The sequence below is a fragment of the Vicia villosa genome, linkage group LG7 (assembly GCF_029867415.1).
Source record: "Vicia villosa cultivar HV-30 ecotype Madison, WI linkage group LG7, Vvil1.0, whole genome shotgun sequence".
Classification (NCBI taxonomy): Eukaryota; Viridiplantae; Streptophyta; class Magnoliopsida; order Fabales; family Fabaceae; genus Vicia; species Vicia villosa.
Window position 1 is genome coordinate 42394584 of NC_081186.1, and position 16270 is coordinate 42410853.

At 36.4% G+C, this 16270-nt stretch overlaps 1 protein-coding gene and 2 long non-coding RNA genes across 3 annotated transcripts; 1 reads left to right on the forward strand and 2 right to left on the reverse strand.

Moving 5' to 3' along the window:
• Positions 1-3474, forward strand: LOC131618935 (uncharacterized). Its single transcript, XM_058890084.1, has 7 exons — positions 1-526; positions 604-854; positions 939-1088; positions 1229-1321; positions 2481-2822; positions 2914-3024; positions 3403-3474. The coding sequence occupies exons 1-7, from the start codon at positions 1-3 to the stop codon at positions 3472-3474; spliced, it is 1545 nt and encodes a 514-aa protein (XP_058746067.1).
• Positions 3475-5808: 2334 nt separating this feature from the next.
• On the reverse strand, positions 5809-7434 carry LOC131617131 (uncharacterized). Its single transcript, XR_009288440.1, has 2 exons — positions 6555-7434; positions 5809-6115 (listed from the first exon to the last, which is right to left on the reverse strand). It is a non-coding gene; the product is annotated as an uncharacterized LOC131617131 (long non-coding RNA).
• Positions 7435-13918: 6484 nt separating this feature from the next.
• Positions 13919-15544, reverse strand: LOC131617132 (uncharacterized). Its single transcript, XR_009288442.1, has 2 exons — positions 14665-15544; positions 13919-14225 (listed from the first exon to the last, which is right to left on the reverse strand). It is a non-coding gene; the product is annotated as an uncharacterized LOC131617132 (long non-coding RNA).
• Between the last annotated feature and the right edge of the window lie 726 nt (positions 15545-16270).

Genomic DNA, 16270 nt, shown 5'->3' on the forward strand with positions numbered 1-16270 from the left:
ATGGCGAAGCAAAAGCGTTTCCCAAATCCATTAAAGTCAACACCGCAAACTACACGTGCAACACATTCTCAAGCACCACAAGCACCTCAGGTTCATACTTCACCTCAAGTTTCCCAAGCACCTCAAGCATCCCAAGCTCCTCAACTTCCACCTCAATCTCATGCTTCATCTCTAGTTCCATCCCAAGTTCATCTTACACATCAAGTTCTGCCTAGAGTTCATACTTCACCTCAAGTTCCACTTCAAGCTCATGCTTCATCTCAAGTTCCAACCCAAGTTCATCTTACATCTCAATCTCTACCTCAAGCACCAACTTCATCCCATTCATTACCTCAAGCTCAAAATTCAACTCATTCTTTATTTCAAACACATCATAGTGAACCATCTCCAATACAAAGTCCAACTAACTCATCACCATTGAATGGTACAACACCATCGGAGTCTCTAGAAATTCCACAACAATCTCAAACATCTAGGCAATATGTTGGGCGTGAATCTGTGGAATATTGGACTGTTGAATCAATAGGTATATGTGTTATATTTTGTTAATTTATTTTACTTTTTTATGATAAATTTATGATATAATTTATTTTATTTCTCAAGATTCACAAGGAGCTACTAAGAAGATAAAACTTAAGTATTGGCAAGTCAATGATTTACCTATCGGGGAACGTGTAATTGTACACTTTGATGACCGATATGAGGCATATGGTGAAGCACAAGGTTTGCTTGCAGGATATTGTGGAACATTAGCAACTAATTCCAATTTATTTCCAATTAATTTTGAAAGGTGGTCTGGAAAATTAGGCATGCCAAAATCTTATTTAGATAATTGCTTTGAAACTGATTTGAAGGTATTAATACTTTGCTACACCTTCTATATTGGACTTACTTTGCATATTTAAATCCCTAAAGTTTGACTTTGTTTTTTCTTGAAGCCTCGATTTCAGTTTAACACTAATGAAGCCATGGCAAAGAGATATTGCAAACTTAGCATTTCAAAGAAGTGGGCTGCACATAGACAAATTTTGTGGACTAGATTTTACGATCCATCTCAATCCCGAGATGAAATCATAAGTAATGTTCCAGTTGGTGTAGATCCAACTCAATAGGCTCATTTTGTTAATTATCGCTTGAAACCGGAAACAATGGTAAATTTTAATTACTTTTATTGATTTATTGTTGTATTTTAATTATATTATTAATAACTTGTATTCATTTTTTATAGGAGCGTTGTCGCAAAAATAGAGAAAATCGTAGCAAGCAAGTGATTCCTCATACCGGTGGTTCTAAACCTCTTTCGAGAAAAAGACATGAGATGGTAGTTTTACAAATTAACTTTGTATGTTCTACTATTTGATATGATTTACTATCTATTTTAACATAATTTTTCTTTAGTTTTTGGAAACCGGACAACAACCTAGTCGTGGAAAATTATACATTGAAACCCATAAAAAAAAGATGGGTTGTTTGTAAATGATGCAGCAAAGAATATTGTGGTAAGTTCATGACGAGCACAATCTTAATAATGTTCAAGTTTATCTAGTCATTATCATAACTTGAGAATTCTATTGTTAACTATTTAAATTACAGTTTGAAAGCTTAATATTTTTTTCTTTATTCTCCATTTACTTATGAGTATAGCTGCTATGTAGGGTATTTTCGTATAGTTGTTGAAATTATAATGTTTAGGTGGATAAGGATGAAAATTGAATAAAGATACAATGGGCAATGCAAGGTTAGATTGATAAGAGATTTCATTTGATGATAAATAAGGGTAAAACACTAACTTAAAATTATTGTTTCATAATTTATAATTCTATTCTGGTAGCAAAGACGACAAGTGTTACTTTATATTTATGTATATCTAGGGCACACCCTTGAAAAATGAATGAAATGAGTATTTGATTTCAATTGAAGCTGGTTTTATATTGAGACGTGCATTCTTGAGAGAACAAGATTTAGAGGGAGATTAACTTGAATATGGAGTTTGGATGGGTTTGGGAATGACTTACACCGTGTAGGCTGATGAATCTGAATGTTAGAAGCAGTTTCGGTATAATTTTTTTAAGTCTCAATTTGTATCAAGTATCAATTGCTAGTCATAACTCATATAACAAATGGGTTTGACTAATGATATGCTATTGCTTTTTAGCATCAGTTACTTGAAAATTTATTTAGATGCATTATTATGAATGGTTTTTATTTTTCAAATCCTTCAATCTTGTGTAGTTTTCTCTGGTTCTTTTATTAGTTATGGTTCATGTGTGTTTTGATATTAGTTGTTCCTTGTATTATTTATCCCCGACAACTTCATGTATCTTCTATTTGTTTTATTTATATTGACCAATCATGCTACTTGCATGCATTTTGATTTTTCCCTTTATATTCTTCATTTGAAAGTTGAATAGTTAGTTTAGACTTTCCCACTTCATGATTTTTATACAAGTTTTTAATATGATGATCTTGTATATTGATAGGAACAAATTGAAGTGGGTTTGACACAGAGCAATGTTGATGAATCTGAAATATCTCCTAATGATGTTGTCGGTAGAGTCTTTGGGCCCGAGCATTCTGGAAGAGTTAGAAGCATGGGTATGGGAGCAGCTCCTACCAATACATTTAGAAATAATGGAGTTAGACTTTCAAATTTAAGTAATTCTTCAACAAGTGCTTCTACATCATCATCTAATTTTTGGCATGAGAAGTACATGAACTTGGAATCTCAAGTTCAAAATAATATGGCAGCATTTAAAGCATATATTATGATGAAAGAAGGAAAGATTCCTGATCAAGTGGCTGACATTTTGGGTTTATCAAATGTAAGTTCTGATTTATATCTTTCAGTTTCACTATTCCATTAATGAAAATATGCATATTATGTTTTAAGTATATCTTTCAAACAACCTTAAGCTTAAGATATCTCTAATTCTAGTAAAATCTTATAGTTGTATTGAAAATATGGTTGATGAGGTTAAGTATATGGCAGCTGATATGTCAAAGAATTGTAGTATTGATATTGTAGTAATTGTAGTTATTGTAGTATTGTAGTATTGATATCAGAGTTTCATGGAAGTGAATATTAAAACAGTGATGTTTATTTCTTTGGAGTGGTATTAGTGGAGTTTCTGACAGTGTGTTAAATTGTAATTATCAACAATGTGGAAAAACAGTGATGTTTATATTCTTATGTGACTTTTGTTGTCATGAAAAATAATTTGGTTCTATAACAATTGATATGCTAATTAGAACTTCCAATAGTAGAGTGACAATTTTAAAAGTATTCTGCATATTTATTTCCCATACATAATTTAAAATTATTATACATTTGATAACAATGTTTAATTCATAAATTATTAGTCAAGTATTTTATCTAATAAATTGTTTCTTTTATAATTTCAGCCAAGTGACGTTGCAAGTGAGCCTAATTCGCCGTTGATTGCAAGAGGATCTTGTGGTGGTAGCAACATTTGACGTGTGTTTGATTAAGGGAGTGAAGAAGACTGATATTGATTCTATATTTTTGTTATTTTGACCCTTTAAGATGAAAATTTATGTTAGACTAAATTTGTGTTTGATTGTCACATTTGATATAACACCGAATATTTTGAACAACACATTATTATCATGTTCAAGTTGAAGATATTATTATGAATTTGGTTTATATGGTTTCATGTTGTTGCACCCCAAAATTTGCCCATCTTAATTTATTTCTAACTGGCTCACGCTTCACAAATCATTTGCATACATCTCATTAGGTCATCAATAAAATCATGCATTTTATCAAAAATTGGGAAATAAGAGCAAGGATCATGGATGAAAGGATTCAGCTGGGTTCACGTATTTATGGTCATCATCTAAACAAGATGTGTTGTGATATTCCCTGACTATATTTTCCCTATCTTATCTTTCATCAATTCAAGGGAGTTCCTAAAGTTGATCAAGATTCAAGAAATGACTCATGATTTGTGTAATAGGATGATGAGTTTATCTATCTTCTTATACATCAAGTTGAGGTATTATGCATACTAAAGTTGCGTCAAGTATAAATCATTATGAATTCAATCGGGAATGCCCGATTTGGATCTAATTATTACGGAACTATGAAAAGTATACAAGTTTGGTTCAAAGGTCTCCATCAAGATTCTTACGAACCTCATTTGTATTTTCAAGAAGACACTACCAGAAGGCAAGATCCATTCATAACTAGTCTCTTGAAACTCAAGTTACAATCCTACATTCATAATCTCAATTCTTATTCAAAGTTCAAAATCCGGAAGTCAACCTCAAAGTTAACATTACAAGTCTAAATGTATTCCTACAAGTTACAAGCTACCTCCAATTCAAATGGGCATTAGTGAAGTACATTACAATTTCATTCAAAAAACAAAAAGAAGTATATGCAACATTTCAAGGCAAGTTCTAAATTATGTGATACAAGAAGCCAGTACAAAGGGATCTCGTGTTACAATTCTATTACAAAGCATTACAACAACGATTACAAAAAAGAGAGATAAAATGCAATGGTGGACTTTCGTTCAATAGCTGACTTTTGGGTCAACTGTTGACCACTGACTTCGGAGCTGCTGACTAGACTTAGGGCAGTAGTTGACCAACAAGTTTCCAATCAGTTCTTCAAGCTTCATAGGGTATCCATCTTCAAGTAACCTTTTTGTATTAACTCCCCAAGAGATGAACACTATTTATCACACCAATGGTGAAACCTGCAACATGCCATCACAAAATTCAGAAACTTGTATTCAGCCTTTTCAAACAGCCACCATATTTATCAAACAAAGAAACCAATAACAAGCCCAAACAACTTCAAACTCCAACCGCCAAACCAACCCGCATAACTAACTTAAACCACATGACAGAATCTAACAGCTGCCTAACAGTTATGCATAACTACCAAACCTGTCAAACAGAATCTTAACTACCTCCCTAACTAACAGATAACAGAATTAGTTACAAGCCTAACCAACCCCTAACCAATTCATAACAGTTACAACCAACAGCTAACTGAATTTTAACCACCAAAAAATCAGTTGTAACTGAAACTAACAGTTAAGAACCAGCTAACAGAATCTGAAACTGAAGAGAAAGAGCAGAGTGATAACTAACCTGGAAACTCTATATAACTGGACTTCCACTCAGCTTCAAGGGCCCACGCCATTTTCCCTCCACATTCTTCACTCATTCTTCACCATTCCTCAGCAAAATCATCTTCACACCATTCTCCATTCATTCATTGCTCACAGTCTTCATCTCTGAACTCCTCTCGATCCTTATTGTTGCACCCCAAAATTTGCCCACCCAATTTTATTTATAACTGGCTTCAATTTCTCATTCATTTGCATACCTCCACTAAGTCATCTAACATTCACATATCATTAATAAATAAATCAAGCATGGGATCAAAGTTCATGGAACAAATTGAAGGTCTCACTTGATTTTGGAGTTCTATACTTTACAAGCTTGGTCCAACTGGAATGTTGTTAACACGTAAATTAAGGGAATCGTGGTCTTGACTTATGGTCACGTGGATTAAGATATTCATATGACAAACGAGGAGTTTCTCCTACGGAGTTGGAATCAATAATGAATGTGTACAAAATTGAATTGTACATGATGTTGTGGCAGATTAGTTCCACTGTGCGGGCTACTTGATAAAAGGATTGATTTTTGGCTTCTTCCACCTTATGCTTTGGTTTATTTAAGAGTGTAAAGAGTTAAATCTCAAATTTGAAGCCTTGGAGGAAAATATTCACTCAAGATTCAAGACTTTATTCGTTAGTATTTCAAGTCTAACATAAAAGTATACACTACTATTCAAGACAAAGTCCAATTCCATTACAAAGTTTCACAAATATGCATCCATCAAAGACTATTCCTTATTACAGAATCCAAAAAGTGCTTTATAAGTAAAATACATTGAAAACCAGACATTGAACCATTCAAAACTCATCCACATTTATACAATAACCAAGTATGAGTTATTACATTACATTCCATCAAAGTTTGAACAAAGAAAAAGAAATCCAAGTTTATGCTACAAGGGCCAAGCTCCACTAATCTTCATCATGAGCCCAAGCTTTAACTCCAATCCAATTACCTGCAACAAACCCAAACCACACAAATCAGTTCAGCTCATACAAATTCCTAGCCCAATACATCCTGTAACCTCACTGTCCACCAAAAGCTACAGCACCATTAAAAATTCACTAACAGGCCCTATACACAAACTAACAGCATAACTGTTATAACAACCTTAAACAGTCCCCTAACTAACTCTGTAGCATCCTAACTGTTTCATACAACTAACCTATAACTGTCAAAACCCCTTTACAACTAACTGAAACAGATTTCTAACTGACATAACCAATTTGTAACCAACCAATCCCATAACAGAATTAGTAACTAACTTTTAAACTGCAAGTAACCAACTCTCTCAGCTCTAATCCTCACCATTCACCTCTAACTACCTTTTAATCTCTTAACAGAAATTAACAGAGTCATAACAGAATGTAACAGAAAAGGAAAAGAGAACTAACCTGAGAAATCTCTATATAACAGAGCATCTCTCCATTCCTCATCTTCCTCTCTTTCTTCACTCTCTGAACCCCTTGAATCCTTCACTTCCATCTCTCATCATTCACCAACTCCACCATTCCATAACTCTTCTCCCTCAATCTTCGCAGGACCTCCATTCTCTAATCTTCACACTACATCAACCTTCAATCTTCATCTTCATCGCATCACCATCACAAAATCAACCGGCACAAAAAGAATCATCACCACCAAAAGAACTCTCTTCAATATCCATCGATAATCTTCCATCTCAATTTGCATCGGTCTTTTCAATCTGAAAAGGGAAACAAGAAGAATCAGAAAGCAACCGCTCAATCTCGATTCAATCTTCTTCACTTTCATTCACGATCCAAATTACCATAACCTCCATGACACAAATCGGCAAAGAATAACAACGAATCTTCATCATCCTCACGATCCATTACTTCAATCCTTCAAGAACTTCGCAAATCTCCAAAAGGAAAATTGATACTAAGAAGGAAGAGCGAGATTAATATGGTGTTGCGGTCATAAACGACGGTGCGCGTCTAGTCGGAGAAGAAGCTTCCTCCACCGTGCGCCGCTCGCGTTTTGTGAGGATAGGTTCTGAAGCCTCCGTCGCGATGATAAGAGATTGAGAACGGAGATGTGAAGGGGATTATTGAGCAATTGAATCAGAGGGAAGAAGCAAAGAGATTCTCGCCGGAGATGTGTTATCGGCGCCGTCGCGTTTGAATGTGAGTTTGAGGAGAAGAGGAACGTGAAGTCTGATAGCCACAAGAAGAACCCTAATTCTTCTTTCAAGTTAGTTTTTATTTAATGTAAATTGATTAATTGAGTTTAGCATAAGGTCTATTGTTTTAATTAACTGAATCAATTGATAAAAATCTGATAATCTAAAATTGAATAAGAGAAAATTCTAAAATCACTCTTGGGCCTTGTTGCGAAATTCTATCTGCACACCCCCTGAGGCCCAGTGCTGCACTTTTTTGGCTAAACACATGCTGCAACAAAAACGCCTTTTGGGCCTGTCCACCTGGCCCTACGCCCAGTTTTCTATTCACCATCATGACTTCAATTCTCACCCCCGTTTTACATTTGTATTTTAGATTTTAATTAGATTTCTTTACCATTTCTCTTAGACATTAAAAATACTAATCTTTCTCATGCATTTTAAACCTTTAACACAATCTTTTGTCATATAAAAATAATCACTAAAAAATATTAGTTTAGGCTATTATTGTATTTCTTGTGCTTGATTAGAATTCTTGTTTTTGTCAATAAAAATCAACAAAATAATAGTATTTTAAATTCGATTTTTGTACTATTTTGCATTGTTCACTTTCATGTCTTGTACCATATTTTCAAGTGTTTATGTTAGCCACTTTGCACTAATTTTTGTATCGTTATTTACCTGTATTTCACTTGTAATTTCGATCTCCGCTTATGCTTATATCTTCATGCCATTAGGATCTAGAATTCCCATCGTAATATTAGGCTAGTTGATCATTTTAGGCTAGTCTTCCTTCTTTTCTTTTCAACTTTTAAAATACTTAATAAATATCGATGAAGATCATACCGCTACTATGTTTCATAGTAGGAAAGAAATGATTGGGGTGTAGGCCCCGATGTATGTTCTTTCCTACTTAGCGGAGAAGAAATGATTGAGGTGTGAAGCCTCGATGTATTTCTCAACCGTTGTTTAGAGAAACGATCGTGGTGTAGGCCTCGATGTGCATTCTCTAAACATTCACAAAAGAACTCTTTTTGTGTCTCCTTTACTTAGCGGAGAAGAAATGATTGAGGTGTGAAACCTCGATGTATTTCTTAACCGTTATTTAGAGAAACGATTGTGGCGTAGGCCTCGATGTGCTTTCTCTAAATATGCAAAACAAAACTCTTTTTGGTATGATCTAAGTCACAAATTAATTTCCCTTAAAAGACACCTAAACAAAAACACTTCAAAATACCTAATAAAGGCTCAGAGCTAATCAAAGTGAGGAAGTGATGCGATGCCTTGTAGTAGGTTTTCGTCCATCATGGAATCACACATAAAAAACACAAACCAATCTCTTTTTCTCTCTTGCCTCCGAGGCATTTCTTTCTCTTGCCTTCAGGGCATTCTTTCTCCTAATCGGACACGTTACTTCCGCTCCATTCCCAGCTTAAGACTCCAGAGGTCGAGCAGCGGAGTGCGAATGTAACTGTTCAACTAAAAAACACAAAAACAAACAAAAACTAAAGAGCCGAACTACGGCGCTCTGATTCCTGAAAAGGATACGTAGGCATTAGGTCGCGGGGCCTAAGCGAGCACAATTATTTAAAAACCTTATTTTCCCCGTGTTTCTTTTCTTTCATTTGCATGCATTCCCTTAGTAATTAAGCTTTAGATTTATACACCCTTTAGATAGAAATAAACATAGGTGGATACCATCGAGTACGATGGGCGTGAGGGGTGCTAGTACCTTCCCCTCGCGTAACCGACTCCCGTACCTTATCTCTGGTCGCAAGACCTTCTCTTATCCTTATTCTAGGTTTTCTGATATTCCTTTCCCTTATGGGATAAATATATTGGTGGCGACTCTGTTCATTTTCGCGAGCGTGCGTCAGCTGGCGACTCTGCTGGGGAAGAATGTATCGATCCTAGCTTGTGTTTGCTTTCTTTTCTATGGGTGTTCATTTATTGATTTATTGCTTTATTGCTTTACTGCTTTATTGCTTTACTTCTTTATGCCTTGCATATCATGACTATTTATTGCCTGCATATCATGTTTATTTTCTCGCATCCTGGATTATATTATGGGTCCCCGTGGGGGCCACATATTTTCTATGTTTGCAGGTTGGGTGGGATTTCTATGAGGTAAAAGGCCCAATACCCAGGCCAGAGTGATACCTTAGGAACTAGGAATAGAGTGGCCATGACGGACAGAAGACGTATGTCTGATTGATCCGATCATGTATCCACGGACAGAGCTTGGTTGAACGAGGCAATATCGTATGATAGCGCCTACTTTCAATCCTCTGTTGGCTTTTTGACCTACCATATACTAGATCCTACCTGTGAGAGGGGTTGGAAATTTTGTTTTGCAGGAAAACAAGCCTCCATCCCACCCTATGCCCGTTCAGACTATCTACCATAATCAACGTCGAACCTCTGAATCTGGAGGGTTCGACCTTATGTGACTTATGCAAGGTTATCTATCAGAATCAACGTCGAACCTCTGAATCTGGATGGTTCGACCGCCTTTGACTTATGCACAAGCTATTTATCCAGAAAGCAACGTCGAACCTCTGAATCTGGAGGATTCGACCATATCTTATTGTCCATGAGAGGATGTTATCCAAGAGGCCTTGATCCTTGATCCTGATTTATGATACATTTGCATTTTCATTAACATTTTTGCATTCATGCATGTGCATCCATGGTTACCAAGACTCTTACCTTCTTCCTCTCCACATTCAGACAAGACGATTCCTCGACACCGATACATGACAAGAGACAATAAACAAAGAATCATGGGGAATTACAAACAAGATCAAGCTATTATCAGAGAACTCCATGCCCCCTAAAGGGGGCACCTTCCACCAATGGAGCCTAAAGACTTTGTGTTTGTCAGAGAACATTTCATTTGCATCAAAATAAGGCCAAGCTTGCCATTGTATAGATTTCTCAAGTATTTTCAACTGCATTACTTTTGTTGTTATCAAGTACTCCTCATTGTAAGAAACTCATTCTGTTTGAATAAATAAAAATAATGCAATATACATGTTTTTCTCAAATCATTCCATCTTTGTCATTATGTTCATTGATACTCCACTCATTTGTCTTAAGCAACTAAAAAAAGGAGGATGATGAAAAATCAAAAACACATGAACTACTAATTGTATGCCTTTGGAACAAGATCCTGCTGACGATGTACAGGCATTGTTTCCATTCCTAAACACCGGAGTTATAAGGAAGTAAAACCTTCGTCAACCCCTTTTGAGCCAAAGGAGTAGTAGTTTCTTTTCAAAAGATACAAAACCCTCAATCTTAACCAAGGGGCAGGGTAGTCTTCAGTTAGTGCAACCGAGCGCTCAACCTTCAGGTATTCCATCAGAGGATCAATCATATCTCATATCCTACAACAAAAGAGCACAATCCACAATGGATGTCTCTCAATCACTGAGAAGAAGGCAGTCACAAACTTTTCTTCAATTCAATCACAAAAGTCATACAACTTGTTCCCGAACGAGGCAAAAAGAGAATGAAAAGAAAGTATTGAATCATGATCAAAAAAGAAAGAAGCAATAGCCCGCTAAGTCAAAAAGAAAAGCTTTGAAGCGAATGACTTAGGCAAAAACTGGGGCATATCCCGCTGGACAACAAAAACCAAAATCAAAAGAAACTTTCTGTCCAGGCAAAAGTTAGGGAAAGCAAAAGACAAAAGCAAAACAAAAATCCTCCAAGGGACAAGTTGTTGTGACCATCAATAAAAGCACCAAAGGGTGACTGCCACCTCCATCAAAGCTACAAAGGATCCTCATCCATCACAATCCTTCCTGAAAGATGAACACTCGTGTCAAACTAACTGAACGTAGGACTGGAGGACATCATGAAGAGGGGTGGGTTAAGTAGAACTTGAGCCTTTATCCTTTGTTTCTCAAACCGTGAACCCGGCCACGTTACAACCCTCAAAAGTCCTAATTGAAGCAGGGTTCGTTCTGAAAGCATACAAACTGTGAAATCATGTCAAAACTGACTCCTAATGTTGCTTGTCATTTGTGTTAGTATCAATATAACATTGTGACAAATAAAAACTTTTCTTTTGAGATTAACATGTGCATTGCATTCTCATTATCCTTTTCAAAACAGAATTGTCTCCAACTCGAAAGTAAGTACTTGATACCAAGGAAAGTTCAACATTGAAATCCCATCGAGTAGTCTTACAAAGGCAAAGGTTGGTCATCCGCCGAGCAAATACCTCAAGCATCCATTTGGTGGAAGAGTTCCTTTCAATCTGGGGCATTCATTTCAAAATCAACACTGGGGCAGACCATTGCAATCTCCATCATTCAAGCACTATCAAAAGTTCTATCTCAAAAGATCACGCAGGCTGGAGCAAGCTAGTAGTAATTCATTTCTTCATTTTCAAGCAAGTGTCAGATATTGAGACAAGTGTCCAGGAGTCAAGCCAAACACATCACCTTCACAAGTTCTATCCTTCAAGCAACAACCTTTCCGCAAAGGCATTCACCCACTCCTTGTATCGTGGAAACAATCATGTCATTCATAATCATACATGCATCATGCATATCACTGCATTCTCATAAATCAATAATCCAATCATCAACAAATCAAGGGCATCCACCCCACCTTGATTCTCAAGCAGAGTTTCAGAACTCCACCTAATCTACACCATACAAAGCAGAAACCCCAATCAATCAATACACTGCATATAGAATCCATAGCATTGCATCTCCAAAAGTGCATCAAATAAATCAAACATTGCATGTGAAGCATAAGTCAAGTTACTCATCAGATGAGGTCCCTACAAAGTATTCAAGTTGATATTCCACTGGATCACTCAGAGTTACCATTGTGGTGTCACCTTCCAAAGTCAATCATGTCCATCTTTCTTCAACTCGGAGTTGATGTTTTTGTGTTCGACCCAGAGTTGATTCTCCTTTCATCTTCTAACCCCGAGTTAATTATCTCTTCCCACTCAACCCAGAGTTGACGGTTATCTCTTTTCTTTTCCCGCTCAACCCAGGGTTGACGCTTATCTTTTATTCAACCCAGAGTTGATCCCTTGTCTTTTCCCACTCAACCCAGAGTTGATGGTTATTCTTTATCCTTTTCCCCACTCAACCCAGAGTTGATGGTTGTCCCTTATTCAATCCAGAATTGATTCCTTTCCCTCTCAACCCAGAGTTGATGGTTGTCCCTTATTCAATCCAGAATTGATTCCTTTCCCTCTCAACCCAGAGTTGATGGTTGTCCCTTATTCAATCCAGAATTGATTCTCTTCCCACTCAACCCAGAGTTGACGATCATCTTTTCCCCTTTCCCACTCAACCCAGAGTTGACGGTTATTTCTTCTCCTTCCCACTCACCCAGAGTTGACGGTCACCTTTTATTCAACCCAGAGTTGACGGTTTTCTTTCTTTATTTTCTTCTCAACCCAAAGTTGACGATCATCCCTAATTGTTCTTCTTTCCTTTTCTCAACCCAGAGTTGATATCCTCGTCTTATCTTCGACCCAGAGTCGATGTCCTTCTCTCCCTTCTCGATCCAGAATCGATGTTTATCTTTTTATTTAACCCAAAGTTGACGGTCATCCTTTATTCAATCCAGAATTGATCCTTTTTCCCATTCAACCCAGAGTTGACGGTTATCTTTTGTCTTTCCCACTCAACCCAGAGTTGACGGTTATGTCTTATTAATATCCTTTTCCCACTCAACCCAGAGTTGACGATTATTTCTAATTGTTCATCTTTCGACTTTCAACCCATAGTCTTTATCCAATTACTTTCTCTCAACCCAGAGTTGATTTCCTTTCTTTCTTTCTCGACCTCGAGTTGACTTCCCTTTATTCTTCGACCCAGAGTTGACCCACTTTTTCTTTTTCAACCCAGAGTTGATTTCATTTCTAACTCAGAGTTAAGTTGTTCGACCCAGTGTTGGTACGATCTTCCTCAGTGGATTTAACACCATTCTTTTCTCTAATGGATCCTATCTTATCAGGCAAATTTTCAGGTTCACTTGGTATTTAATCTTCTTCTACCTCGAATGCTCGAAAGGCTAGCGCCAATCTCACCTTCAGGTTTAAGATGATTAAATAGGGGCAGCTGTTGCACCCCAAAATTTGCCCACCCAATTTTATTTATAACTGGCTTCAATTTCTCATTCATTTGCATACCTCCACTAAGTCATCTAACATTCACATATCATTAATAAATAAATCAAGCATGGGATCAAAGTTCATGGAACAAATTGAAGGTCTCACTTGATTTTGGAGTTCTATACTTTACAAGCTTGGTCCAACTGGAATGTTGTTAACACGTAAATTAAGGGAATCGTGGTCTTGACTTATGGTCACGTGGATTAAGATATTCATATGACAAACGAGGAGTTTCTCCTACGGAGTTGGAATCAATAATGAATGTGTACAAAATTGAATTGTACATGATGTTGTGGCAGATTAGTTCCACTGTGCGGGCTACTTGATAAAAGGATTGATTTTTGGCTTCTTCCACCTTATGCTTTGGTTTATTTAAGAGTGTAAAGAGTTAAATCTCAAATTTGAAGCCTTGGAGGAAAATATTCACTCAAGATTCAAGACTTTATTCGTTAGTATTTCAAGTCTAACATAAAAGTATACACTACTATTCAAGACAAAGTCCAATTCCATTACAAAGTTTCACAAATATGCATCCATCAAAGACTATTCCTTATTACAGAATCCAAAAAGTGCTTTATAAGTAAAATACATTGAAAACCAGACATTGAACCATTCAAAACTCATCCACATTTATACAATAACCAAGTATGAGTTATTACATTACATTCCATCAAAGTTTGAACAAAGAAAAAGAAATCCAAGTTTATGCTACAAGGGCCAAGCTCCACTAATCTTCATCATGAGCCCAAGCTTTAACTCCAATCCAATTACCTGCAACAAACCCAAACCACACAAATCAGTTCAGCTCATACAAATTCCTAGCCCAATACATCCTGTAACCTCACTGTCCACCAAAAGCTACAGCACCATTAAAAATTCACTAACAGGCCCTATACACAAACTAACAGCATAACTGTTATAACAACCTTAAACAGTCCCCTAACTAACTCTGTAGCATCCTAACTGTTTCATACAACTAACCTATAACTGTCAAAACCCCTTTACAACTAACTGAAACAGATTTCTAACTGACATAACCAATTTGTAACCAACCAATCCCATAACAGAATTAGTAACTAACTTTTAAACTGCAAGTAACCAACTCTCTCAGCTCTAATCCTCACCATTCACCTCTAACTACCTTTTAATCTCTTAACAGAAATTAACAGAGTCATAACAGAATGTAACAGAAAAGGAAAAGAGAACTAACCTGAGAAATCTCTATATAACAGAGCATCTCTCCATTCCTCATCTTCCTCTCTTTCTTCACTCTCTGAACCCCTTGAATCCTTCACTTCCATCTCTCATCATTCACCAACTCCACCATTCCATAACTCTTCTCCCTCAATCTTCGCAGGACCTCCATTCTCTAATCTTCACACTACATCAACCTTCAATCTTCATCTTCATCGCATCACCATCACAAAATCAACCGGCACAAAAAGAATCATCACCACCAAAAGAACTCTCTTCAATATCCATCGATAATCTTCCATCTCAATTTGCATCGGTCTTTTCAATCTGAAAAGGGAAACAAGAAGAATCAGAAAGCAACCGCTCAATCTCGATTCAATCTTCTTCACTTTCATTCACGATCCAAATTACCATAACCTCCATGACACAAATCGGCAAAGAATAACAACGAATCTTCATCATCCTCACGATCCATTACTTCAATCCTTCAAGAACTTCGCAAATCTCCAAAAGGAAAATTGATACTAAGAAGGAAGAGCGAGATTAATATGGTGTTGCGGTCATAAACGACGGTGCGCGTCTAGTCGGAGAAGAAGCTTCCTCCACCGTGCGCCGCTCGCGTTTTGTGAGGATAGGTTCTGAAGCCTCCGTCGCGATGATAAGAGATTGAGAACGGAGATGTGAAGGGGATTATTGAGCAATTGAATCAGAGGGAAGAAGCAAAGAGATTCTCGCCGGAGATGTGTTATCGGCGCCGTCGCGTTTGAATGTGAGTTTGAGGAGAAGAGGAACGTGAAGTCTGATAGCCACAAGAAGAACCCTAATTCTTCTTTCAAGTTAGTTTTTATTTAATGTAAATTGATTAATTGAGTTTAGCATAAGGTCTATTGTTTTAATTAACTGAATCAATTGATAAAAATCTGATAATCTAAAATTGAATAAGAGAAAATTCTAAAATCACTCTTGGGCCTTGTTGCGAAATTCTATCTGCACACCCCCTGAGGCCCAGTGCTGCACTTTTTTGGCTAAACACATGCTGCAACAAAAACGCCTTTTGGGCCTGTCCACCTGGCCCTACGCCCAGTTTTCTATTCACCATCATGACTTCAATTCTCACCCCCGTTTTACATTTGTATTTTAGATTTTAATTAGATTTCTTTACCATTTCTCTTAGACATTAAAAATACTAATCTTTCTCATGCATTTTAAACCTTTAACACAATTTTTTGTCATATAAAAATAATCACTAAAAAATATTAGTTTAGGCTATTATTGTATTTCTTGTGCTTGATTAGAATTCTTGTTTTTGTCAATAAAAATCAACAAAATAATAGTATTTTAAATTCGATTTTTGTACTATTTTGCATTGTTCACTTTCATGTCTTGTACCATATTTTCAAGTGTTTATGTTAGCCACTTTGCACTAATTTTTGTATCGTTATTTACCTGTATTTCACTTGTAATTTCGATCTCCGCTTATGCTTATATCTTCATGCCATTAGGATCTAGAATTCCCATCGTAATATTAGGCTAGTTGATCATTTTAGGCTAGTCTTCCTTCTTTTCTTTTCAACTTTTAAAATACTTAATAAATATCGATGAAGATCATACCGCTACTATGT